This window comes from Palaemon carinicauda, chromosome 8 (assembly GCF_036898095.1).
Source record: "Palaemon carinicauda isolate YSFRI2023 chromosome 8, ASM3689809v2, whole genome shotgun sequence".
In the NCBI taxonomy this organism is placed as follows: domain Eukaryota; kingdom Metazoa; phylum Arthropoda; class Malacostraca; order Decapoda; family Palaemonidae; genus Palaemon; species Palaemon carinicauda.
This window is the reverse complement of record NC_090732.1, coordinates 155,710,698-155,736,075: the sequence shown is the minus strand read 5'-3', so window position 1 is coordinate 155,736,075 and position 25,378 is coordinate 155,710,698. Positions and strand designations below refer to the sequence as shown.

At 40.0% G+C, this 25,378-nt stretch overlaps 2 protein-coding genes across 2 annotated transcripts in view; one reads left to right on the top strand and one right to left on the bottom strand.

Annotated features, from left to right (window-relative positions):
• The window catches only part of LOC137645506 (huntingtin-like), a 53,350-nt gene extending 32,489 nt beyond the window's left edge, over window positions 1–20,861 (top strand). The window contains exons 3-5 of the mRNA XM_068378312.1: window positions 13,844–14,039; window positions 20,427–20,551; window positions 20,798–20,861. Of these exons, the coding sequence (XP_068234413.1) occupies window positions 13,844–14,039; window positions 20,427–20,551; window positions 20,798–20,861 (385 nt within the window). The remainder of the gene's footprint in view (window positions 1–13,843; window positions 14,040–20,426; window positions 20,552–20,797) is intronic.
• A 258-nt stretch (window positions 20,862–21,119) lies between these two features.
• LOC137645505 (huntingtin-like) overlaps window positions 21,120–25,378 on the bottom strand; it is an 86,107-nt gene continuing 81,848 nt past the window's right edge. The window contains exon 5 of the mRNA XM_068378311.1: window positions 21,120–21,162. Within this exon, the coding sequence (XP_068234412.1) occupies window positions 21,120–21,162 (43 nt within the window). The remainder of the gene's footprint in view (window positions 21,163–25,378) is intronic.

The window sequence follows — 25,378 nt, the reverse complement described above, 5'->3', positions numbered from 1 at the left end:
ATACTGCCCACGTCCCCATTGTTTTTTGCTAGGTAAGCAGTGGGAAACGTCATGCTTTTCCTATATAAACTCGGAATGTATTCATAAAAGACGACGAACTCTCATTACATTGAATTGCTCCGGCCGCTATTATACTCACTTTGTATATTTCAGTGAGGTGTCAAAATTTTCCCTAGACCACAGTCATATACTGTAATAGGTAAAACTGGGTCAATGTCCATGCCAGAACTAGGATTTCCACCCACCTAAGAGTAAGTCATCCAAATAAATAATGGAAGGTTTGTTAGTATGGGAGCAAATGACAGATCCGGAGATAATTTGTATTTTTCAATATTAAACTTAGCCGGTGATCATATAAGCTGCAACTCTGTTGCTCGACAGAAAAACCTACGGTCAAAATACGCCAGCAATCGCTATGCAGGTGGGGGTGTACATCAACAGCGCCATCTGTCGAGCAGGTACTTAGTACTCCAAGTAAACAAAGAACCAATTTTCTCTCTGTCGGGCTACCGGCAAGACCTACTAATACGCTGTTACTAACTGGATTTGTTTTCACAACTATTTGGTGAAGTACACTATTCTAGTTTTGAGCTTTCGCTATGCAGGTGTTTTATCTTCATCTCAAAACTTGAACTCGTTTTGGATAGATTTAATTATGGTGACAAAGAGAGTATGGACTCTCTTTCACTTTTAAATGGCCGACCCTTCCCTTAGACGGAAGTGTGTTTAGGTTTTTAGTAATTTTGCTTAACACGTTATAGATCTATATATTTTATATCTCTCCGCCTTTATTAGGCCTCTTCGATTAACTTTCCATTTATTATAAACATATAAAAATAAATTTTTATGTTTTGTTTTTATGCGACCTTTCCTGATAGTAGGCGGTCCTAACTTGGAACCGAAGTTAATCTACGTTGAGCCCGTTATATCGTATTTAGCCTTTAAAGAATTTAAAACTTTTTCAATTTAATGTTTTATGAAAGAATTTCTTTGATAGTCTTCGTACTGTTTTCAAAGATGAACTAACGTTTAGTTTTTTAGACTACGCAGTTGTTGACGTTCAGGACGTTCAACATGCGCTCTATCGTTACGATAGAGAGAAAGTGTATCACGGTTTCACTTTGCAGTAAGAGTAAATCGATTCTGACGTTTCGTTCATTCTTTCTTAGCTTAAATGTTTTAAATTCTAAATTAAAGGAACTTTTTATTTGGAAAACCTTTCAGTTTTTTCCTTTAGTCAAATAACATGTTTTTTTGACGATATATAATTGGGCTCTTCTCTTAGGTGCGAAATCAAGAGAGAAAGAGAGAGAGAGATAGAGACGGAGGGAGAGAGAGGAGAGAAAACGTTCCGTTCAAGCGGGTTACGTTGTTCTCGTGTTACTCTCCTCCCTAGTCGCTGTACGGGGAAGAAGGTAAAACGTTTCTAGGGTTTTATTCTTGTCCCCAGGCTATGTGCGGTGAGAGATTGTAAACGTAGTTTATTTGAACTAGTGTTTAGTCTCTTTCCAAGCCACTGAATTTTTTTATCTTTATATATGTTTTCTGATTTTTGCTAGTATTAATGAGCTGTATTATACGACTGATTTCGCAATTACTACCTTTTAATGAAGGGTAGAATTGCGTGTTTTAGGTAGAAATCAGTAAAAGTTTCGATTTCAGTGAAATAAGTGCAAAACAGAAAATCGAAGTGATAAAGTGATATGCGCAAAGTGTTACAGTGTTGCGTCCGAGGGTTCGTCTGTTCGTGCCTGTCGTTCACCTAGTCCGGGACCTCTTGCAAGCTCCCAAGCCCAGGGGAGAAGTAATGTCGAACGACTTATGGGTTCGTCAGGCCTTGATTAACGAACAGACGTTTCCCTCCGTGGTTTCGGGCGTATCTACCCAAGATCGCCCCACCCACACAAAGACGAGAGAGCCCATTTATTTCTCGTCTGCGGAAGAGGTTTCTCGTAAGAAACCATGGACCAAGGTCTCGCAGCTTATTAAGCGCAAGTCGGTCCCTTCCGCGCAAGTCCAACGGCCCAGTTGTAGCCACTGGGTCAGTTCGGACTCGCTGCAGTCTTCCGACGACTGCTCACCTCCTAAGAGAGGCAAGGCGGTACTGCATCAGGCAGTCACACCGTCTGTTGCCGCACCTGCTCCTGTAGACCCTAAGTGGTCTTTGCTGCAGACCATGCAGTCTCAGTTAACGTCATTGATGCGGGACTTTCGTGCGGAGAAGGTTGACACTGCACCAACCTCTAGCCTACAACCAACACGGTTGTGCGTCCTGTGGACGCTGAGGCGACCTTCTGCCGCACTCCAGCTGAGAGAGTCCCGCCACCCATGCGTTCCAGTGTACCCTGCCAGCCGCATGTTGACGTTCAGTAACGCACGGAACCTTCCGTTGACGTTTGCGAGGTACAACAACAGTCTAAGTTGTTTTGTTTTGACGCGGTGCGTCAACCTCCGCATTCTAGAGTTGTTTTGACTGCTCAGTATAGACAGTCAAAGCAGTCTCGAGTGAACTCTGTATGTCCTCACGCACCTGTTATGGTTGACAGTTCAGTTGTTGACAGTTCACAGACTGTCAAGCAGTTACATGACATTGCCTTCTGGTCTGCTACTAATGCACCAGTGCTCTATGTCCTCACGCACCTGTTGTGGTTGACAGTTCAGTTGTTGACAGTTCACAGACTGTCAAGCAGTTACATGACGTTGCCTTCTGGTCTGCTACTAATGCACCAGTGAGAGACTCACTGAGATAACCTAGCTTTTATCGGACAAGGTTCCTGTAGATGAGAAAGTGCTGTTCTCCCTCCTACTGATATTCCCTTGAGGACTCTGTCATTTGGAGAGGAGCCTTAAGCTGCTTAGCCTCCTATGGACTTTAATTAAATCATGATGATTTTTTAAGGATCTTCGTCCGGATCTTGTAACTGCTGCTCCTCGTTCGCCTAAACGTCAGAACTTACACTAGGCTTAGCTACTTCGAAGCCGTTGTTTTTAAGCTAGTGCTCTCTCGCTCTCCTAGAGAGCGTTACGTTGGCTAGGCGACTGGTTTTTGCACCAGGAGGAGTTTTAGGGATACAGCCTTTGATTTCCCTTCTTTTAAACTGGCTTATAGAGCGAGAGTCTGATAGGACACGAGAGAAGTTCTCGGCTTGGGAGTTCATGCCTCTGCCCAGATAGACTTCTCAATTCTGGTAGACTCGCCCTGGCGCCTAGCCAGGAGACGCTCCAAGTTGTTTACAGGTCAACTTCTCAACTTTTGTCGAGCCTTTGAAGTTTTGCTGTACTATTATGTCACACATAACAAGGCTTTCAGGGATGGTAAATGGTTCCGCCTCAGTCGCTAACCCCGTCTGTTGCCACACCTGCTCCCGTAGACCCTAAATGGGCTTTGCTGCAAGACATGCAGTCCAAGTTTGTGTCCTTGATAGAGGACTTAAATGCGGAGAAGAACCTTCTTGCCAACAACCTTCCAACCGGTTGGTTGTGCGCCCTGTTGACGCTGAGGTAACCTACTCGCGTCTGCCAGTTGAGGTGGTTCCTCCTTCTGGCCAACAACCTTCCAACCGGTCGGTTGTGCGCCCTGTTGACGCTGAGGTAACCTACTCGTGTCTGCCAGTTGAGGTGGTTCCTCCACCGATGCGACCCAGTGTGGGTTGCCAGTCGCACGTTGACGTTAAGCGACGCTCGGAGGTGGTTGTTGACGTTCAGTGTGTCACTAGGAAGACGTTCAACAACCAGCAGAGGTGACTTGTTGTGACGCAGTGCGTCAACCTCAGCAACCCGGTAGGGTGTTGACTGCACAACCCAGACAGTCTAGACAGTTTCGGGTTGACACTGTACTTCCTCGCGCACCCATGGTTGTTGGCAGTTCACAGACTGTGCAGCAGTGCCATGATATTGCGTCCGGCTCCGTCACGCATCCACCAGTGCGACCGGATTCAGCGAGTCAGACGTTGCCCACTCCGTTGCCGTTTCCTCGTCAGTTTCGGATGAGGAACCCTCTGATGAGGACGTTGCTGAACAAGACGATCAGCCCCCAGCCCTGCTATCCATCCAGAAGATGCTGAAGAAGGAACGCTGCCCAGTCAGGCTGTGGATGAGTCTGGTAGGGACACTGTCATCCGTGGATCAATTTGTGTCACTAGGAAGACTACACCTCCGTCCTCTTCTATACCATCTAGCTTTTCACTGGAAAAAGGACAAGACGCTAGAAGCGGTCTCGATCCTGGTTTCCGGAAAGATAAAGTCTTGTCTGACTTGGTGAAAGGACTATATCAACCTTAGAGAGGGTCTTCCCCTGACTGTTCAGACTCCCAACCACGTTCTCTTCTCGGACGCATCGGACGTAGGCTGGGGTGCGACATTAGATGGTAGGGAATGCTCGGGATTATGGAACTCGAGTCAAAGGACAATGCATTTCAACTGCAAGGAGCTACTGGCAGTACGTCTGACCTGGAAAAGCTTCAGGTCTCTCCTTCAAGGCAAAGTGGTGGAGGTGAACTCGGACAACACCACGGCTTTGGAGTACATCTCCAAGCAAGGAGGGACCTACTCTCTGACATTGTACGAGATCGCAAGGGACCTCCTCACCTGGTCAAAAGGTCTAGACATATCACTAGTAACGAGGTTCATCCAAGGCAACTTGAATGTCATGGCAGATTGTCTCAGTCGGAAGGGACAAATAATTCCAACAGAATGGACCCTCCACAAGGATGTATGCAAGAGACTTTGGGCCACCTGGGGCCAGCCAACCATAGATCTCTTCGCAACCTCGATGACCAAGAGGCTCCCAATATTTTGCTCACCAATCCCGGACCCAGCAGCAGTTCATATAGATGCCTTTCTACTAGATTGGTCACATCTAGATCTATATGCATTCCCTCCGTTCAAGATTGTCAACAAGGTACTGCAGAAGTTCGCCTCTCACGAAGGGACAAGGTTGACGCTAGTTGCTTCCCTCTGGCCCATGAGAGAATGGTTCACCGAGGTACTTCGATGGCTAGTAAACGTTCCCAGAACACTTCCCCTAAGGGTGGACCTTCTACGTCAGCCACGCGTAAAGAAGGTACACCAAGGCCTCCACGCTCTTCGTCTGACTGCCTTCAGACTATCGAAAGACTCTCGAGAGCTAGAGACTTTTCGAAGGAGGCAGCCAGAGCGATTGCTAGAGCAAGGAGAACATCCACCCTTAGAGTCTACCAATCGAAGTGGGAAATCTTCCGAAACTGGTGCAAGTCAGTATCCGTATCCTCGACCAGTACCCCTGTAACTCAAATAGCTGACTTCCTCTTATATCTGAGGAAAGAACGATCTCTTTCAGCTCCCACTATCAAGGGTTACAGAAGCATGTTGGCATCAGTCTTCTGTCACAGAGGCTTAGATCTTTCCAACATAAAGATCTACAGGACCTCCTTAAGTCTTTTGAGACCACGAAGGAGCGTCGTTTGGTTACACCTGGTTGGAATTTAGACGTGGTACTAAGATTCCTTATGTCAGACAGGTTCGAAACGCTACAATCAGCCTCCCTGAAAGATCTCACCTTATAGACTTTTCCTGGTATGCTTAGCCACAGCTAAAAGAGTCAGTGAGATTCATGCCTTCAGCAAGAACATCGGATTCTCATCCGAAACGGCTACATGTTCTACAACTTGGTTTTCTAGCCAAAAACGAGCTGCCTTCTCGGCCTTGGCCAATATCGTTCGATATTCCAAACTTATCGTATGGTTGGAAATGAACTAGAAAGAGTCTTATGTCTTGTAAGAGCTCTTAAGTTCTATTTAAAACGAACTAAACCTTTACGAATCAGACTGTTAATACGAGAAGCTCATTCCCATCTGAATGAGGAAGACCAAGCTTTGCTGAAGGTAAGGACACACGAAGTAGAGCTGTCGCAACTTCCGTGGCCTTTAAACAAAATAGATCTCTGCAAAGTTTAATCGACGCAACCTATTGGAAAAGCAAGTCAGTGTTCGCGTCTTTTTATCTTAAGAATGTCCAGTCTCTTTACGAGAACTGCTACACTCTGGGACCATTCGTAGCAACGAGTGCAGTAGTGGGTGAGGGCTCAACCACTACAATTCCCTAATTCCATAACCTTTTTAATCTTTCTCTTGAAATGTTTTATTATTGTTTTTGGGTTGTCCGGAAGGCTAAGAAGCCTTTCGCCTCCTACTTGATTTGGCGGGTGGTCAAAGTCATTTCTTGAGAAGCGCCTAGATTAGAGGTTTTGATGAGGTCCTGTTGTATGGGTTGCAACCCTTGATACTTCAGATCCTAGGGGTCGCTCAGCATCCTAAGAGGATCGCGAGGCTCCGTAAGGAAGACGTACTTGAAAAGGCAGAGTAATTGTTCAAGTCGACTTCCTTACCAGGTACTTATTTATTTTATGTTTGTTATTTTGAATAACTGCTAAAATGAAATACAAAATACTTAGCTCATAATAATGTAAACAAGTAATGCTGGTCTCTACCCACCCCCCTGGGTGTGAATCAGCTTATATAATCACCGGCTAAGTTTAATATTGAAAAATGTTATTTTTATTAATAAAATAAATTTTTGAATATACTTACCCGGTGATTATATATTAAAGGACCCTCCCTTCCTCCCCAATAGAGACCCAGTGGACCGAGGAGAAAATTGGTTCTGTGTTTACATTGAGTACTGAGTACCTGCTCGACAGATGGCGCTGTTGATGTACACCCCCTACCTGCATAGCAATCGCTGGCGTATTTTGAACGTAGAGTTTTTTCTGTCGGGCAGCAGAGCTGCAGCTTATATAATCACCGGGTAAGTATATTCAAAAATTTATTTTATTAATAAAAATAACATTTTTAGGGTTGATATTTGATTGTAGGCTTACATGGGTTTCTCACTTAAAAGCATTAAAAGCTAAATGTCTTGAAGCTATGAATCTTTTAAAGGTATTGTCCCATACATCATGGGGGCAGACCGCAATACTATTTCAGAATTAGACAAGGTCTTGATTTTTTCCAAAATTAGTTATGGATGCGAAATATACTCCTCAGCCACCCCAAGCCGGTTAAAGATATTAGATTCTATACATCATGCTAGTATTAGATTGTCCACAGGAGCCTTTAGAACCACACCTATCACAAGTCTCCTTGTTGATGCTGGGGAGTTGCCTCTAGATCTTTACCGAATGTCCTCTATTATTTGGTATTGGTTTAGATGGCAAAGACTCCCTAATTCTTCAGCCTTTCCGACTGCAAGCCTTGTAAGGCACTCAACATACTTTGAGTTGCACCCAAAATCTCCTCAACCTTTTGGGTTTCGGGTGAAACAATTATTAAACAATCTGGATATAATTAGAATTAAGGTGCTTCCATTTCATGTATCATCCCCTCCATGGAAATTACCTGACATCTTTTTGTAATTACTTTATTGGAGTTAAGAAGAATATGACTGACTTAGAATCCATGTCTCCTTTTATGGAACATGTTGCAGAACATAGGGGATCGACTTTTATATATGCTGATGGCTCCAAATCTGATGCTGGCGTTGGATTTGGAGTACATAGTAATGATTTTAATTGTAGAGGTGCACTTCCTGTAACAGTTTCCATATTTACTGCTGAACTGTATGGCATACTAACCGCTATTGAGAAAATAGCGTTGGAAAGGGAGGGTAATTTTACAATTTTTAGTGATGCAAGGAGTGTTCTTCAAGCTCTAGAAGTTTTTAACTATAGTAACCCTCTAGTTTTAAAGATTTTAGAATGGCTTTTTATTATTGGACGGAGAGGTATAACAGTTCGATTTTGTTGGGTTCGAGCACATTTAGGTGTGTCTGGGAAGGAGAAGGCAGATTTACTGGAGAAGAATGCGGCATCCGAGTTGCTACCAAGGAGATATCCCATTCCCTTTAATGATTTCTTACCTTACATCAAGAGATTGGTTTGTAATAAATGGCAACAGCACTGGGATAGTCTAGATGGCAATAAAATGAGGGAAGTAAAGCGGGCCATACATTATCCAACTTGGTTGGACAACAATGTTGGCCAACAATTTCTGCTCTAGAGCATACACTGTAAGACCAAGTCGTCCAACATTAGTTATAGATGTCGATCTGTATTGAATAACACGCTCTGTGGCATATTATTGTTGTCTTAGAATTTCAAATAAAATCATTACGGAATGGAAGTAGATGAAGAAATACTTTTATGTGGTACAATAATCAGTTTATGTGCAGCTGAGAACGAAAAAGTACATAAAAAAAGAAAGCATTGGGCAAAACAATAGTTGCTAAATTGCTCACATAATTCTCATGTGAATTTGTTACGTGAACTAAAAGAAACTGCTTCAGATGATTACAAAAATTTCTTGAGAATGGACAATGAAACCTATCAGGAGCTGTTAAGCCTGGTTACGCCTTTCTTGAAAAAAAAAAAAGGCTACGAAAATGAGGGATGACGTGATAACAGTACACCAAAAGCTGTCAACAACTTTACGATTTTTAGCGACCGGTCAATCATATGAGGATTTAAAGTTTTTGACGAGAATTGCTCCCCAAACTATAGGTCAGTTTATTTTACCTACTTGCAATGCTATAATTAGTGTGCTAAACAAGAAGAAAATAATTAAAACTCCAACTACAAAAGATGAATGGAAAGAACTATCTACGTCCTTTGAAAGAAAGTGGAATTTTCCACACTGTATTGGAGCGGTAGACGGTAAACATGTCAACATAAAAAAACCAGCAAATTCAGGTTCATTCTATTATAATTATAAAAAAACATTCAGCATTGCCTTCTTTGGCATTGCAAATGCCAACTATGAATTCATATATTGCTGAGGCTGGAGCAAATGGAAGAGCATCAGATGGAGGAGTTCAGTCTAACAGCAAATTCTTTGAACAACTTGAAAACGATGACATTACATTTCCAGATCCAGAGGATTTACCTGTAGGAAATTATGGGAAAATGCCGTATGTCATGGTAGGAGACGATGCATTTGCCCTCTCTGAAAATCTAATGAAACCCTTCACTGGTCAGCTAACAGATGAACAAAGAATCTATTGCTATAGATTATCTCGAGCAAGACGAATTATTGAAAATTGCTTTGGGATTCTAGCTAGCAGGTTTCGGATTTTATTTACTACTATAAATTCAGCACCTGAAAAAGCCGCACGAATCACATTGGCATGCTGCTATCTACACAATTATATCTTGAAAAAGAATAGACAGTTACATTTTCAAGGCGCTGATATAGAAAATATAGATACTGCAACTGTACAGGAGGCTTCTTGGAGATCTGATCCGCAACAACTAGTCCCATTACAACCAGCTCAGAAAAGAAATTCTACCACATGTGCTAAGCAAGTAAGGAACAAGTTTTGTCAGTATTTCTATACTGATGGTGCAGTCTCATGGCAGTGGAAAATGTTAGGATTACAACAACCTTCTGCAAGGGTAGAACAGCAATAAAACATCAAAAACTGATAAAGTTTATTACCTTTAAGTAATATACATTATAAAAATGTATTAACTGAATATTACATTCTTAATAAAAATAACAGATTTCCTTTAAACAATGAAAAATGAAAATAAAATATTGTACCTTATGAATGTATATGCATCCTTGAAGTTGTATCTAGGTATACTACAACATTATAAAAATACATAAACTAAATATTACATTGTTCAAAAACGTTTCCTTTAAATAATGCAAACTAAAAATAAACTACTGTACCAAATGAATGTATTTTTATCCTTGAAGTTTAATATAGGTATTCTACAACTAGTTTAAAGAATAATTCGGGTCTTGAAGAAGTTCAGTTATAGTATATTGACTCCCTTGGCTTATGTCAGTCGAGACATTTTCATTGGATAAATGATAAGTGCATACAGGTTGGGTTGGAAATGTCAATGGGGTTGATGCACGAGTACTTGACCTACTGGACGATAGTGACACAGAATCCAATGTTAACTGGTTTAATTGGCCCATTATAAGAATCTCATCAATAGCTTTTTTTGCATACAACTTTTGTGTCTCGTTCAGCTTTCTGTAGGATACCGCCCAGCTATCCGCATAGATTGCAGCTTCGTGAGTTTCTGCTCTTTTATGAAATCTAAATGTTCGACGGCTTTTTGCAAATAGTGATCTTTAGTTGTATCATGAGTAGTCCGCATTTTTCTCTTGGTACCTGCTGTACTTTCCAATTCCCTGGTCATCGCTCTCATCCAAATTACTATCTCCAGGTATCTGGATTTCTTGATCTCCAAAAAAATCATGCAGCAAATCGAAATACCATAAACTTGGTTCGTACATGTCATCACCGCCCGCACCAGGCTTTCCAGACTTTTCCTTCTTTTTCAATTCCCTCCTATAACAAGTTCTCATATTGTTTTTTTTTTTTTTTAAATCATCTAGAGTGGCATTGCTAACTATTTCCTTAAGGTTATTCAACAGTACTTCCCATGCTTTATTTCGTTTGTTTTTATCTTTATATTCTTCGCTTTTCACTTTCCAAATTGCAGGTAAACTTCTGTATGTATCAATGAAACTTCTCCACTGTTCAGTGTCATTTATATTTGCCATCACGTCTATTTAACACTTTTATAAAACAGCTATTTCCAAAAGAACGTGTCTTTAAAGCAAGGACTACTCGCAGTCAAACTAGGCTTCCAACTGATGTTGGTTGTGAAGTTTTACAACAAGCGCACACACTGTCAAAAGGTTGTACAACATTAGGCCACGCCCCCTTAAAATCAAAGCTGCTTTGATTCTCTCCAACCAAACCAACCAACCAAAATCTTGTTGTACAACCTGCCCATACACTGTCCAACATTTCATACAACCCAACCAAGTTGTACAACAAGTTGTATAGTGTATGGCCAGCTTAACACATATCATATCACCTTGGAGGTATAACATGATACCCCGAAAATGGGAGACGACTCTTTGTCGTCTCCGTATTGGTGACACACGAGTTTCTGCTGAAGGACAAACACCAACCGTATTGCGAGGACTGTTTAGTATCTTTAACAGTGAGGCATTTGTTGACTGAATGCCCTAATTTTACTAACTTAAGAAATAGTTATCTGTTTGAGGCTCGAGATGAGGATGGTAGGTTCATCCTTGCCAAGAGTCTTGGACATGATGTGTCCTACTATGCGAGCGTAATTTTTAGATTTATTTCAGAAGCAGGTCTTCTGAAAACTATTTAATTATTATAATGACTTCTTAACTTTTATGGTTTTAATTGAATTCTCTTTTATTTTTCATATACTGTATAATAAATGCTATCTGCGTCAACGACCTTAGATGTCAGGATGCCAGAAAACTTTCAATCAATCAATCAAGAAGTCAAGGAAGTCTTTGAGTGCGCTTCGTTCTTTCTCCGGTAGCCAAACTTCTTACCCTTCTCTCTCTAATTCCTCTGCCATTGACGGAGAAGGACAACGACGTTTGTGATATTACTCTCGGGCAAGAAGTTATTTCCTGGTTTTCACCTTTGGTGAGATGGAGAAAATTGCTGACAATGCTAATGAAATGGCCATAAGGATGCTCTAGCCTTCCCTTCACTGCATAAATAATCTTTAACTCGATTGCATATACACTGTTCAGAGGAGAATTTAATTATATTTAAGAAATGTAGAGCACAGTTCCACAGTGCAATGAAAGAAGCTAGGCGGCAGTCTGGATATCTTCTGTTTTTTCAGTCAACCATAGAACACCACCGTCTTCTGTATGGAGGAAAGTAAAAAAGATAGCAGGCAAATTAACCCCAACCCACCACCAGTGTTGAAGGTGAATGGTCAGTATGTAACGTTAGCAATGCCTTGGTCGACCATTTCTCCAATGTATCATGTAAGTGTAAAGCAGTTCCTGGTTTTCAATATAGAAGTATTGAAGAATAGAAAATGCTAAATTTTATAACAGAAAAGGAAGAATCTTACAATGCTACTTTTACGGAAAAGGAATTTGATTCCGCACTTGCTACTTGCAATGATACAGCCCCTGGACCTGGTGGAAATTCATGTGCAATGATTAGAACATTTGCCTGTTAATACTAAGTTATTTATGTTAAACATTATGAACAGAATATTGCATGATCATAGAAGTAAAGGAGGATCTAGTGTGGTGGCTGAGGGACGAGAATCTACACAAAGGAGTCTCTCTGGGCATGCTTCTATTCACAGACTCATCGAAGGAAGGGTGTGGTGTACACCCAAGGACCAAGATTTCCTCAGGGTGTTAGTCCGAGGAGGAAAGACACCTACACATCAGCATCTTAGAAATTAAAGCGGTTACTCTGGCCCTGGAGTCATTTCAACAGCAGCTGATGGGTCATTTGGTAGTGCTGATAAGCTTATGTCAACCAGCAAGGAGCTACTACATCACAGCACCTCTGGGTGTTGGCAAGGTGGGCACACTACTTGGTTCCGGACAACGTAGTGGAGATGTCAACAAGATTTATTCTGGCAAGAGGAATATAATTGCCAACAAGCTCAGTTACCAAGTTCAAGTAGTTAAAGCGGTGTGTGCTTCATGCTTTATTATCGGAGAGGCTGCTGACTATTTATGGTTCTTTCAATGGACCTGTTTGCTACAGATCTCAACAACAAGCTTCTAGTGTACTGTTCACCAGTCCCAGACCCAGCAGCATCTATAAAGGTTATCTTCCGACATCATTGGGACGGCTTCAACGCTTATACTTTTAAGCCATATTGCCTGATTCAAAGGGTAATCAACAGGTTACACCTCATATGAGGTTGACCCTGATAGCTCCCAAATAGGAACAAGCAGAGTGGTACTCAGACCTGCTGAAGCTCCTGACAGAAGTGCAATATGACCTAATCTGCTTTGCCAATACCACCTGCAGATGTTCCACGTCACACTATCTCTCTCTCGCTTTCTCTGAGAGGAAGACTTTATGCAAGGCATTGCAAAGGAGATGTCTGGATATCCTCAGCAATCTTTCAAGGAAAGTGGACTATTTTCTCTGATTGGTGCTGTAGAAGGAATATTTTTAAGAAGACCCTGTCAGTGGCGCAGCTACTAAAGGTCAGAGTCTGGAAGTAGCAGACAGCCTTTACAGCCTAATCTCTGCCAGAGTATACCCACAAGTCTTTAGACATGTTTTCACTGAGACCTGTGGTAGCTGCTCAGCAGGTGTGTAGTGTACCTAGCTCCTAGTGGGATAAGAAGCAACTGATCTAAGATAATGGTTGCTACATTAGACTAGGGTAAGAGGTAGAGTATGAAGTATCTCCCCCATCCTCCTTAGGAGGAAAAGGATGTTTTTATAGTGAACCCATTTCTTTATATTTACTGTATATCCTTGAAAGGATATACAGTAGTACTGTATAGGTTATTCCATGACCATTTGTCCGTAGACAGAAACTATTGAAAACTATTCTTTAAAGTTACAAGGTGGCAGGAGACAACACGTAACCTCTCAAGGTCCGAGTAATTTGACACCCCAGGATTTTAAACCAGCCAGTATGGTAATAAGGACTTCCTCCCGCATAAGGATATGTCTCCTAGTAAAGGACTAGGGTTTGTATTCTTGTAAGAAAACATCACAAATTTTAAAACCTGAGTCCTTTAAGTTTCAGTTCCCACTTCAGCCAACCTGCATGCCTTGGGTGATGTGTCTGTGTTCTGGCGAGTGGGGTCAGTGCTTCCCAGCCATCACCCAGTTTTAGCAGCCGAGTTCCTGCCAAGCTAAAATTGTACTCCTATTGAAAGACTTAGGTTTGTATAGTTAGGAAAAATACAAATTACTTTAATAAAAAATTTTTTTAATGAGAAATAATTTAAATTTTTGTAATTCAGTGGTATTTTTTATAAGATTACTGTTTTGGTATTGATTTTTATTTCAGTAAAAAGGACCAAGTATTAAACAGTAAAGATAAAGCTGCCACCTGTACAATAATTGCTGATGCCTTGGTGGGAGCCAAAACTGCAGATATTCAAAAACTTTTGTCAGTTGGAATTGAAACTTTGCTTTTGTTAACTGCTGATGCTGATCCAGATGTTAGAATGAATGCAAATGAAGCTCTTAACAGGGTCATCCGGGTAAGCTTTTTCTATTTTTTTTATTTGATTTTAAGTATATCTTTATATTTCTTAAAACTTTATTGCATAAAATAATTACATAATTGTTTTGGCAGAAATGCAAATCTTTGTCCTTTATATAGAAGACACAATAGCAAAGCTGGAGAACATGGCAATTGAAACGTTTATAATGAGATGTAAATAGGTGGCTGGTAATTACCAGTGAGGAGCTTGAGAGCAAAATGTGCCCTGGCGAGCGCTGTTAAATCAGTGTTCCCTGACTTGATTAGAATGCTGATTGCTAGAATGGGTCTGCGATCGGCTTTCTTGGTAATGACTTGAGCGTACTTAACAAGTGAGCTTGCTTACCCTTGTGGAGGAGACATGCTTAATGCTAGCATGTCTTCAATGCTCCTCCTATGGAAAGTGTGCTCCACTGAAGGATCCCTATGCTGATGAGCAACATATGTCTCAATGCGCACAGTGTTACAGTACACAGAAGGTTGAACGCAGGACTCTCACCTGAGCGCATGTTATCGCCTGAGTGCTTGCTCTCACCTGAGCATGCTAGCTCTTCGGAGTGTGTGTGTGTCTATCTTCAAGCGTGCTGGCATGGCCATGCATACACACCTGAATGTGGTGCTTTTGAACGGATATGCTCTCCACTTCTCACTCGTAATTATGGCTGGAAGGTCTATCCAGTAGATCTCGCAGACTACTGGAGTTGTTACTATTGACGTTGAGTTACTCCTCATTGTGGATCGAGATAACCAAGCTTGGTTTCTTTTGCTGACAATTATCAATTGTTGCTGATAGAATTTAGGTCAACATCATGTTTTCTCTCACCTTAGAATTGAAGAATTCCCAGTAGAGAATGTTTTCAATAATTCTAGGAACTAACAAATTCCATACTGAACTCTGGTCATTTACACCTCTGAGGATAGGAGGTTTCCAACTAACCACTTCTACTCCTCTGGAAAGGCTTATTCCTAAAAGAAAGTCAAGACCTTTGGCTGGTACCGGAGAACAGATCCTCTATACCTGAAAAGTATTCTCGAGATTTTCAAGAGATCATAACTTGTGATCCAGACACAATTACTATCCCCAATGGGAGATCTTCTGATTGAATACTGTACTGTAGTTAGGGAAAATACAAATCTCTCACAAAATTTTTCTCTAATTGAAAAGTTAGGGAAAATGCAATTGTTCCTATACTGTATACAAACCTTACGCTCTTTCGGCGATAGCTAAAACCAGTTGTTAAAGCTTTTGCGAGGTGTAATAGTCCTCCGCTAGTTAGCGGAGGGGTGGTGGGCATTTGACCAGCCACCCTGCTAACACCAGCACTAGTAAACAACCGTCACTTTTTATTTCGGCTTGGTGGAGTACATACGTCCTACTCCCCCGTTAAAACCAAATAGAATTTCCAAAATATAACTTGCCAAAGAAGCTAGAAATTTCCCTCTAATCTTTTTCTTTTCAAGGTGTGACTGCCCATGGGGATCTAAATCATGCTGGTTTGTCCTGGCAATGAAGAGCGCCATTGCGGCAGTTTCATGTCGGCAGAGGAGACAGATCTTCACGATCTATGCCTTGCGTGCAAGGGTCACTTCTGCACACAAGGTTCCCCATTCCAGGTGTGTTGGGAGGGGTCGCCCTACCAGTGGCTGATGTTTCATAGGCGACGGAAGAAAGCTATAAGGGATACTTCGCCCTCGGGGTTACCCTCGAAAGGGAAGAAACCTCGCCATGTTAACTGCTCGGTTAGCTTCACCCGGGGGATTGGTTGAGCATGTGACTCTGGGATAACCCTACGTGCTGTTCGTTACTTCCCCTAGCGAAGCAGCGCTAGCCACCTCCGTATGGGAGTCACTCTCTGATGAAGCTGTTCGTCTGGTTTGGCCTCCTTTGTGGCTCACGGGTTCCATGTGCAAGGAAAGATTACAGGAGGGCTTGTGGTTGGATGCGCAATGAAGCAGACATCCTTCCCAGCGGTTGATTCCCATTTTCCCCCTCGAGAGACTGTGGGTCAAGAACCAAAAGAATCTGACGCGCACTTGGCCGTCTTGACCTCAGCACCTGCTCGCCCCAACGTTGGCTCTGCTCCGGCGGGCGGATGTGAGCAGTTGCTGAGAAACTCTCCTCGTAGTGACGTCGGTGATCCCTTCGTGATGAACCCAGGGAGTAGCTTCAGCTACGTCTCAAGGGCAGTTCATGAAGTTTATCTTCTAGCTGAGTTTGCTGAGACAGAAGGGAAACAGAGTGAGCTGCCCAAGGGTTTGCCTCCAGGTGTTGGACAACCTTCCTTTCCGAGGGAAAGTCATCTTTCACCAGGTGTTGGGCAGCTTCCCTTCGCCAATAACTCAGCAATCTTCTCATCCGCGAGTAAATTTGCTGACAGGGGCAAAGGGGGTTGATCATCCTTACAGCCCATGGGAGAGACAGCCTTCTTCTGAGTGGTCTCATCCCCTGAGGATTCCACCAAAGGGCACTGGATTCGTGCATGCCCCACTCCAGTTCTCAGGGCTGAGAACCGAAAGAGTTTCACTTGCACTCGCCCATCTTGACCTCAGTACTTGCTCGCCCTAACGTTGGCTCTTCTTTGGCTGGTGGGCGTGAGCAGTTGCTGACAAACATTCCGCATAGTGACTTGTCGGGGGATCCCTTCAGGATGAACCCAAGGAGTAGCTTTAGCTACATCCCAAAGGCAGTTCCTGAAGTTTTATCTTGCTGAGTTTGCTCAGACAGAAGGGAAACAGAGTGAGCTGCCTGGAGGTCTGCCTCCAGGTGTTAGTCATCCTTTCTTTCTGAGGGAAAGTTATCCTCCACCAGGTCTTGGGCAGCTTCCGTTCCAAGGGAGAGCTTCCATTCGCCAGCTCCGGTTCAGCAGTCTTCACGTCCGTGAGTAGATTTGCTGACAGGCAAAAGGGGTTGATTAGGGTTACCGCCCGTGGGAGAGACAGCCTTCTCCTGCGTGGTCTCCCCTCCCTGGGGACTCCACTGATGGGCACTGGATTTGTGCATGCCCACTGCTGTTCATTGGAGCACAGCTTTTTGGAATTAGATGATGATGGTGGGAAGTCATCACTGCTTCCTTTGCAGAGATTGGTATACCTCTGTATGATTATAGACACCGTCCAACAGAGAGTCTTCCTATCAGACAAAAGAGTACACAGGCTGAGAGAAGTGGCATCACCCTTTCTCAGACAGGAAGATCTACTGGCTCATCAATGGTTGCGTCTGTTAGTTCACCTAACCTCTCTCCTCCGTGTAGCTCCAAACAGCCACCTCAGGGTAAGATCCCTGTTCGCAATATCTCTGAACAGCATGCTTCCGCTGTACTGTTCTCCAAATGCCAAAACCCAGTTGGTACGAACTTCCTCCTTCCGAAGAGGTAAGTCATCCCCTATAAATAACAAAGGGTTTGTGCCTAGTGATAAAACAACTGAAACATTTGGAAGTAAAATTGTATTTTTCCTTATGATACAAACTTGGAGCTATTTATACAAATTAGCTTAGCCCCCCTGCCCTGTCTCCCCAAGAAAGTACTGCCCAAAAGCAAAGTGGGGGCTCAGCTCAGGTGTGTGAGTGAGTGATTAGCTGGCTACCCTCCCCACCCCTCCTGCTAACTAGCGGTTGGAGTGGTTATCCCTCGCTAAAATCTTATGCCTCGTCTTTCAGCTTCGCGAAAGTAATATTCCCCATAAATAGCTCCAGGTTTGTATCGTTTGGAAAGATGAAAATTACTTCCAAATTTGTCATGTTAATGAAATCAATATCATTCTCATGTCTCTCACTCTCTCTCCTAATGAATTCAATTTATAATTCATGACACAAGCCATGTCATACAACATCTGTTTCATTTCTAATGAAGTGATTTTATTTCGTTAATCAAAGTTAAGAGGAAAAAGCTATTTCAAAACTAAAGGTCCTCCTGGATATGTAAACTTTCCAGCCCAAAACCTATCTTGTGGTGAAAGACCCAAATGAGATGCTTCCATGGCCTATACTAGCTCTGAAGGCTGGTTTGGGTAGATCCTGTTTTACTATGAAAGAAACTGTTTTCAAGTTCCTATATCAATGAATGCTGTGTGCTTACTAAAGAAGTTGATAGGTTAAGTACTTTGTAATCTGGAGGCCTCTCTACCTTTGCTAAAGGTAAAGGCTCTTGATATGGGAAGAGTTAATATTTTTCTTATAGAATTTCTATCTGAAGAAGTTTGTGAGTGCAAGTCAGTGGTGGTGCAGTTGTATGTTGACTGCCTTTTTTGAAAAAAAAAAGACATTCACATTGTTTATGATTTGTGCTGTACTATAGGTCCCTAAGATGCTGTAAGGGATATAGCTTAAACTGAAGTGAAGCTACCCTCACCTATTCCTTGCATAGCAATGCCATAGTTTACGAGTTTATTCCGTTCTGGGAGTGAGCATGCAACCCAAAATTCTTGTAAACCAAATCAGTTTTTACCTTAAGAAATATATTCACTCGATGCATTTCACTGATCCATAAGTACAAATATACACTTACTTTTAAAGATTTGTAATGTTATTTAGTAAACAAATTATAACCATTAACATCAGAAATGAGTGAAAATTAAATCAATGAAAAATAGAAATACGTAACTCTGTGTACTGCCACAATATGGTAATACTCCCTCTTTGTCCCCTGTAAAGTTGTGTAGGGACTCCGCATCATTTCTCTTGCAATCATAATGATGCACTTACATGTTGTTGAGGGAAAGAGAGAGTGTTTGTGAGCTAACTGGAAGTACCTTTTGGTAAACACCCAAAGAAAAAGTGCCATGACTGTTTATTATCAATTTGACGTTGGTTCTTCCACTTCAGGCGGTTTCACCTACCTGTTATTCAAGTAGAAAGGATCCTTATACTGATGGATGTGTGAATTAAGGCGACCTGTTTGCAGCTTCCTGGCTTGACACACTGGGTGGAAATTATAGGTCCCGGGAGTGCCCATTGCGAATGCAATAATTCTGCCTTCCAATGGGCCCATCTAATGGGCTGCCAATGTACATTTTTCATTGTCTTAGTATAGTAATGTAACACATCTTTGCAAGGCACATTTTCTGAACCTGAAATCTTAATTACTTTAACACTATCATTTTTAATTTTCCCTTAAAAATTTTATCCATTTCCTCTTCTACAAAATATCTAATGGCTTTTGTCTCTCCTCCTCTACTTTATAAGAAAATACTGTAATGGTAAAGAAAAGATATAACATTGCTGAGAACTCATGCCCATTTTTTTTAGACCTACACCTAGTAGAATATTTGATTACGGACAAAAGCTTTCAAGAAATTCTATTTACTTTATATTGTATTCTTTGTTTATATTCAATTGGATTCGAATATAGTATCCCAATTGTATTTCCCTGAAACTAGATGTGGTAATCAGCATATGAATATTGGGTATGAGCAAACTTTATTGATTCAATACTTATCCTGTATTTGTAGAGACCCTCCCATCTTTCCATGATGTAGTAAGCTTCGAAACAAACTGACTTGTATGGAAATATCTTCTAATACTGTCAGAGTACTGATATTTAGAGATGAGGAAGTCTAATCTTATGGGCATGCTGTGTAAATCTGGGAAAAAACTCTGGTTTCCAATTTTACTTACAGAAAGCTGGTGCTTGAAATTGATTAGTATTGAAATTATAAACTTTATAATGAAAATTAGCCTTTTTAATTCATCTGATACACTTGTGACAATCTTTACTACCATTTTTAATGTTTCTTACGCTTCTAAATGCTTTTCCTGCATTCTGTCAAAGGCTTTCCTTAGATCAACAAATATGCGATATCTGTAATCTTTTCCTCTGTGCATTGTTCCTTTTCTAAAGTTACTCATTGTAACTTGAGAGATTATGTTCTTCATTTTTTCTGGAATAAAGTTAAACTTGCAGTTATAAATTTTGAATTTTACTCAGCCCTTCCATCAGCACTTTCTATAGTGTTATAATAGCATGCTCAGGATTTTTTTTTTCCATAATTTTCAGAATATTGCACCCCCTTTCCTTTTGTATATTGGTATTAACATCCTTTTTTCTTAGCATTCATACTTTTATAATTTATCAATTCGCCTGATCATATCCCTTCCTTCATTAGATTATTATGCACAGTATTCTGGTCAACTCATCATTTACGAATCCTTCAATTGCCATTCATTTGCTTGTTGTTTCTGTTTTTTTTTGGGCTCTTTCCACTTTTCATTCTCCACAAGGCCCCATTAACTTCCAAAGTTATACTGTTCCTCTCACATCATTTCCTTTCTTAACTCTCTTCAGTGCCTTGAATGTTTTCTCCAGATGACCTATTTGCAATAATAAAATACTATTGTTTCAGCAGTTAATAAAAAGTTTATTGTCAAGTTCCTTTTTTCTTTGCCTAGAGTCTTTCTGAAACCCAGCTGGGAAAGATTCAAGTTGAATTATATAAAGAAATAAAAAAGAATGGATCTGTTAGAAGCTTGAGAGCAGCCCTTACAAGATTTGCATCCTTGTGTCATCATATTCGGTAAGTGTTTTTTTTTTCTCTTTTTTGGGGTCGTTTTTGTTTGAGGTGTTTTGTTTTACCTTTATTTCATTTCTAGTTTGCTTAGGCTGGAGAGTTATAGAAAAAGCTGGATAAGGGTTTAAGGTGTAATATCAAATGTCTCTATGTTACCATACTATTTTGATAAGTAATCAAGTAAGATGTTGAATTATTTCATGTTATTGATAGATTGATATGTATTCTGTATAATTCCACTTGATCATTTAGTGATATAAAAATAGCAGATAGTATGAGTGATGATGATGATGTTTTTTGTTTTAATGTACAGTAGGCACCAAAACTGATGCAACAAATTGCAAAATTCATCATACGTACTTTGTTAGAAATTAGTGTGGTTGCCAGTTAGTATATTTTATTCCAATTATTGTCATCCTCTCTATCTGATAATAAGTATAAGGTCATTAACTGTAGAACCACAGAAGGCATTTCCTTAGTGAAGGGTCCATGTTAGTTCAATAATTGTTTATTAAAAAAAAAAAAAAAAAATTTCCCTGTAGAAACATGGTTCTCAATGTGTGATATCGAGTGTTCATTCATTGGCATCAGGAATCACCGAGTGCATGACCATTGGCCTAATGTGATTGTCAATTACTTTTATATTGTTATATCGAAAACTGTTATGATTTTTTTTTTTTAATTTGTGATTAAGTTTAGCATCTGATTAAATGAAATATAAATGAGACACCATTTGGTGTGAGGACAAATTCTAATTCCAAGTTATATTGACATACAACTTAATTTTAGAAAATATGATACTCGGGCTGTGCCAGAGTGCCGGAGTCGCCACACACATACACACGTGTGCATATATATATATATATATATATATATATATATATATATATATATATATATATATATATATATATATATATATATATATATATATATATATATAGATAGATAGATAGATAGATAGATATATATATATATATATATATATATATATATATATATATATATATATATATATATATATATATATATATATATATATATACAGTAGGGTCCCGAATTATGCGAGAATTTGGTCGATTAATGACCTCGTGTAAATGGAAAATCGCGAATTTCGAAACACACAACTAACAGAAATAATTCCATTGCGGCCATGGCAACCAGCAATTTGCCTATTCAAATGTGTTTACTATCCATTTCCAATACTTTCTTTGTACTATACTGTATTTCTTTATAATATCAAATTGTTCTTGTAAATAAATAAAACATTTAATATACTTTAAAGTTCTAATAACTTGAAAAATGGTTAAAATTACAACCAGGATAGGTGTAAACACCATATATTTCCCGTTATAACACAACCCAAAATACAGACAAATTTTAATGTTTGTCATATCTATTGTATAATACAACTGGTGAATAGCAAAACCATCACTCTATAGACTAGCTTGTTGTATGATTGAAAATCCAGAATTATCAAAATAAAGGCGATTTTATATCATGCGTTTCCTAAACACGCTAAAAAGCACAATAGAAAACGACAACCAATGTTTTGTTTACATTTATCTCTGATCACAACGAAGAAACAGACGCATTTATACATCTGTGTTTTTGAATTGACAGCAATTTTACCAAGTATAGATTATATGTTGAATTTGTTATTACCAATGTTCTAATTATTTTTTATTAGAACTTTCAAATAAATGAAATGAATGCCATTTATGAAATGTTTTTCTTTATGATGCCGCCTGAAACGGAAACCTTCCATTTGTTTACGCTCCATCTTCGATCATAATAAACAAACGAATGCATTAAACACACATGATCTAAGTCATAACTAATGATATTACAAACATTTAGTAAACATTATGTTATTACAAATATTTTACTTACCGTATCCATATAAATTCCTAAATTCGTAGCAAAGCTGGAAATTTTTTTTTCCTTATGCGTTTAATCCACAATAGCAAACTGCCGCTAATGACAGAGTGATAACTTACGATAATTCTAAACTGTTACGAAAGATAATTGTCCTTTACATATCCAAAATACTTTTCCTAACTTCAGTTATAAGTCAACTTGTACCCACCTCAATTATGGATCCATATGCAAAAAAGGTAAAAGAAGAAAGTACTAGGCCTATTTTTAAAGTCGCCGAACAATTAGGTTACCGCTATAACGTTCGATGTGAGAGAGAGAGAGAGAGAGAGAGAGAGAGAGAGAGAGAGAGAGAGAGAGAGAGAGAGAGAGAGAGATGGTTTTAAAATACTAAACAATAAATATGATAGGTTATAACACATTGGTGTTTATGTAATATTAACTGTATAGATGGTTTGAATAAGTTAAGAAATGGTGTAAACAATTCTTTGTTATTGTATTCGCGCAGAAGCTAGACATCAGCTGATGTGATCACAGCCAAAAGTAAAACAAAAATAAGTTAGCAATACTCGATTTTTAAAACACACCCGAAATTTAACAACATAAGTAGCCTACATGTTTTATTATAGCGCAATTGACATTTAAAGAGTAAAAATTTTCTGGAATAGAATGGTGTTTCCTAAAAAATAGTGGTTTGCGGACGAAATCGGTTACCGTATTTTAAGCTATGATTGAAATGGATGTATACACGGTATAATTTTTTCGTTTTGTATTTAATTGACACTTCAAGAAAACCGATTTTGGTTTCTTCATCTATTTGTAAGTATTGTATAACGAGAGAGAGAGAGAGAGAGAGAGAGAGAGAGAGAGAGAGAGAGAGAGAGAGAGAGAGAGAGAGAGAGAGAGAGACAGAGAGAGAGAGAGAGAATCAGCTGTTATAATTGAATGTCGTGTTTTTGTTTCGTGTACCCCCTGAAGCGAGGAATTGATCGCCACAACTAACAATATTCATGTTAATTTCATTCTTAAACTCAAGTTGCCATATGTGAACTATGGTTTTATTTCTTACGGAGAGAGAGAGAGAGAGGGAGAGAGAGAGAGAGAGAGGGATTTCTGCCATCAAATCTCTCTCTCTCTCTCTCTCTCTCTCTCTCTCTCTAGATTTTATTTTACCGTCTACTCTACAAAACCAATGTTTGCAAATCAAATGTATACTGTTTAAAATATGACAAAATATTGACGACTCGTTACCGAAGTTTAGGCTATTCACTGCCGATAAACGAACCCAGTCTACTCGTGAAAACCTTGAACGCCCAGAGGGAAAAAAAAGGCTTTTAAATATACTGTACTAAACAAAAATAATGCTTTAATATACCATCATTAACACTACCATTACAATTATCGTAAGGTTGGAGAAAGATAAAGATTGCCGAGAACGTAACCACATTTCTGTTTACATTTTGTCAGCTGGACTCGCACAGTTAACAGTTGATTTCATTGTTGATGTGGAATTTTATCCTTAAATAGGCTATTCATTATGAAATTATGTTAATGAAATGTAATGTTAATATTGTTTTGTAACATTTATTATAAATCACCGTATTTAGGGCTACCAATATACTTAAAAAGACAATAGATTTGATACATTTTGTAGTGCTTGACTCGCGAACTTTGAACAGCCTCGCGGATACAGAAAATTTATTTTTGAAAAATAGCGATCGCGGAAAAGAGGAATCGTGTAATTCGAACACGCTTAATTCGGGACCCTACTGTATATATATATATATATATATATATATATATATATATATATATATATATATATATATATATATATATATATATATATAATGTATACATACATACATACATACATACATATACCAAGGCACTTCCCCCAATTTTGGGGGGTAGACGACATCAACAAATGAAACAAAAATAAAAAAATAAAAGGGGACCTCTCCTTTCTACGTTCCTCCCCAGCCTGACAAGGGACTCAACCAAGTTCAGCTGGTACTGCTAGAGTGCCACAGCTCACCCTCCCCCCGTTATCCACCACAGATGAAGCTTCATAACGCTGAATCCCCCTACTTCTACTACCTCCGCGGTCATCTAAAGCACCGGAGGAAGCAGCAGGTCCTACGGGAACTGCGTCACAATCGCTCGCCATTCATTCCTATTCCTAGCATGCTCTCTTGCCTCTCTCACATCTATCCTCCTATCACCCAGAGCTTTCTTCACTCCATCCATCCACCCAAACCTTGGCCTTCCTCTTGTACTTCTCCCATCAACTCTTGCGTTCATCGCCTTCTTTAACAGACAGCCATTTTCCATTCTCTCAACATGGCCAAACCACCTCAACACATTCCTATCCACTCTAGCTGCTAACTCATTTCTTACACTCGTTCTCACCCTCACCACTTCGTTCCTAACCCTATCTACTCGAAGATACACCAGCCGTACTCCTGAGACTCTTCATCTCAAACTATTCAATTTCTGTCTCTCCGTCACTTTCATTCCCCACAACTCCGATCCATACATCACAGTTGGTACAATCACTTTCTCATATAAAACTCTCTTTACATTCATGCCCAACCTAAAATTTTTTACTACTCCCCTTAACTGCCCCCAAAACTTTGCAACCTTCATTCACTCACTGACGTACATCTGCTTCCACTCCACCATTTACTGCAACAACAGACCCTAAGTACTTAAAGTGATCCACTTACTCAAGTAGCTCTCCATTCAACATGACATTCAACCTTGCACCACCTTCCTCGTACATCTCATAACCTTACTCTTACCCACATTAACTCTCAACTTCCTTCTCTCACACACCCTTCCAAATTCTGTCACTAATCGGCCAAACTTCTCTTCCGTGTTTGCAACCATTACAGTATCATCCGCAAACACAACTGATTTACCTTCCATTCATGGTCATTCTCGTCTACCAGT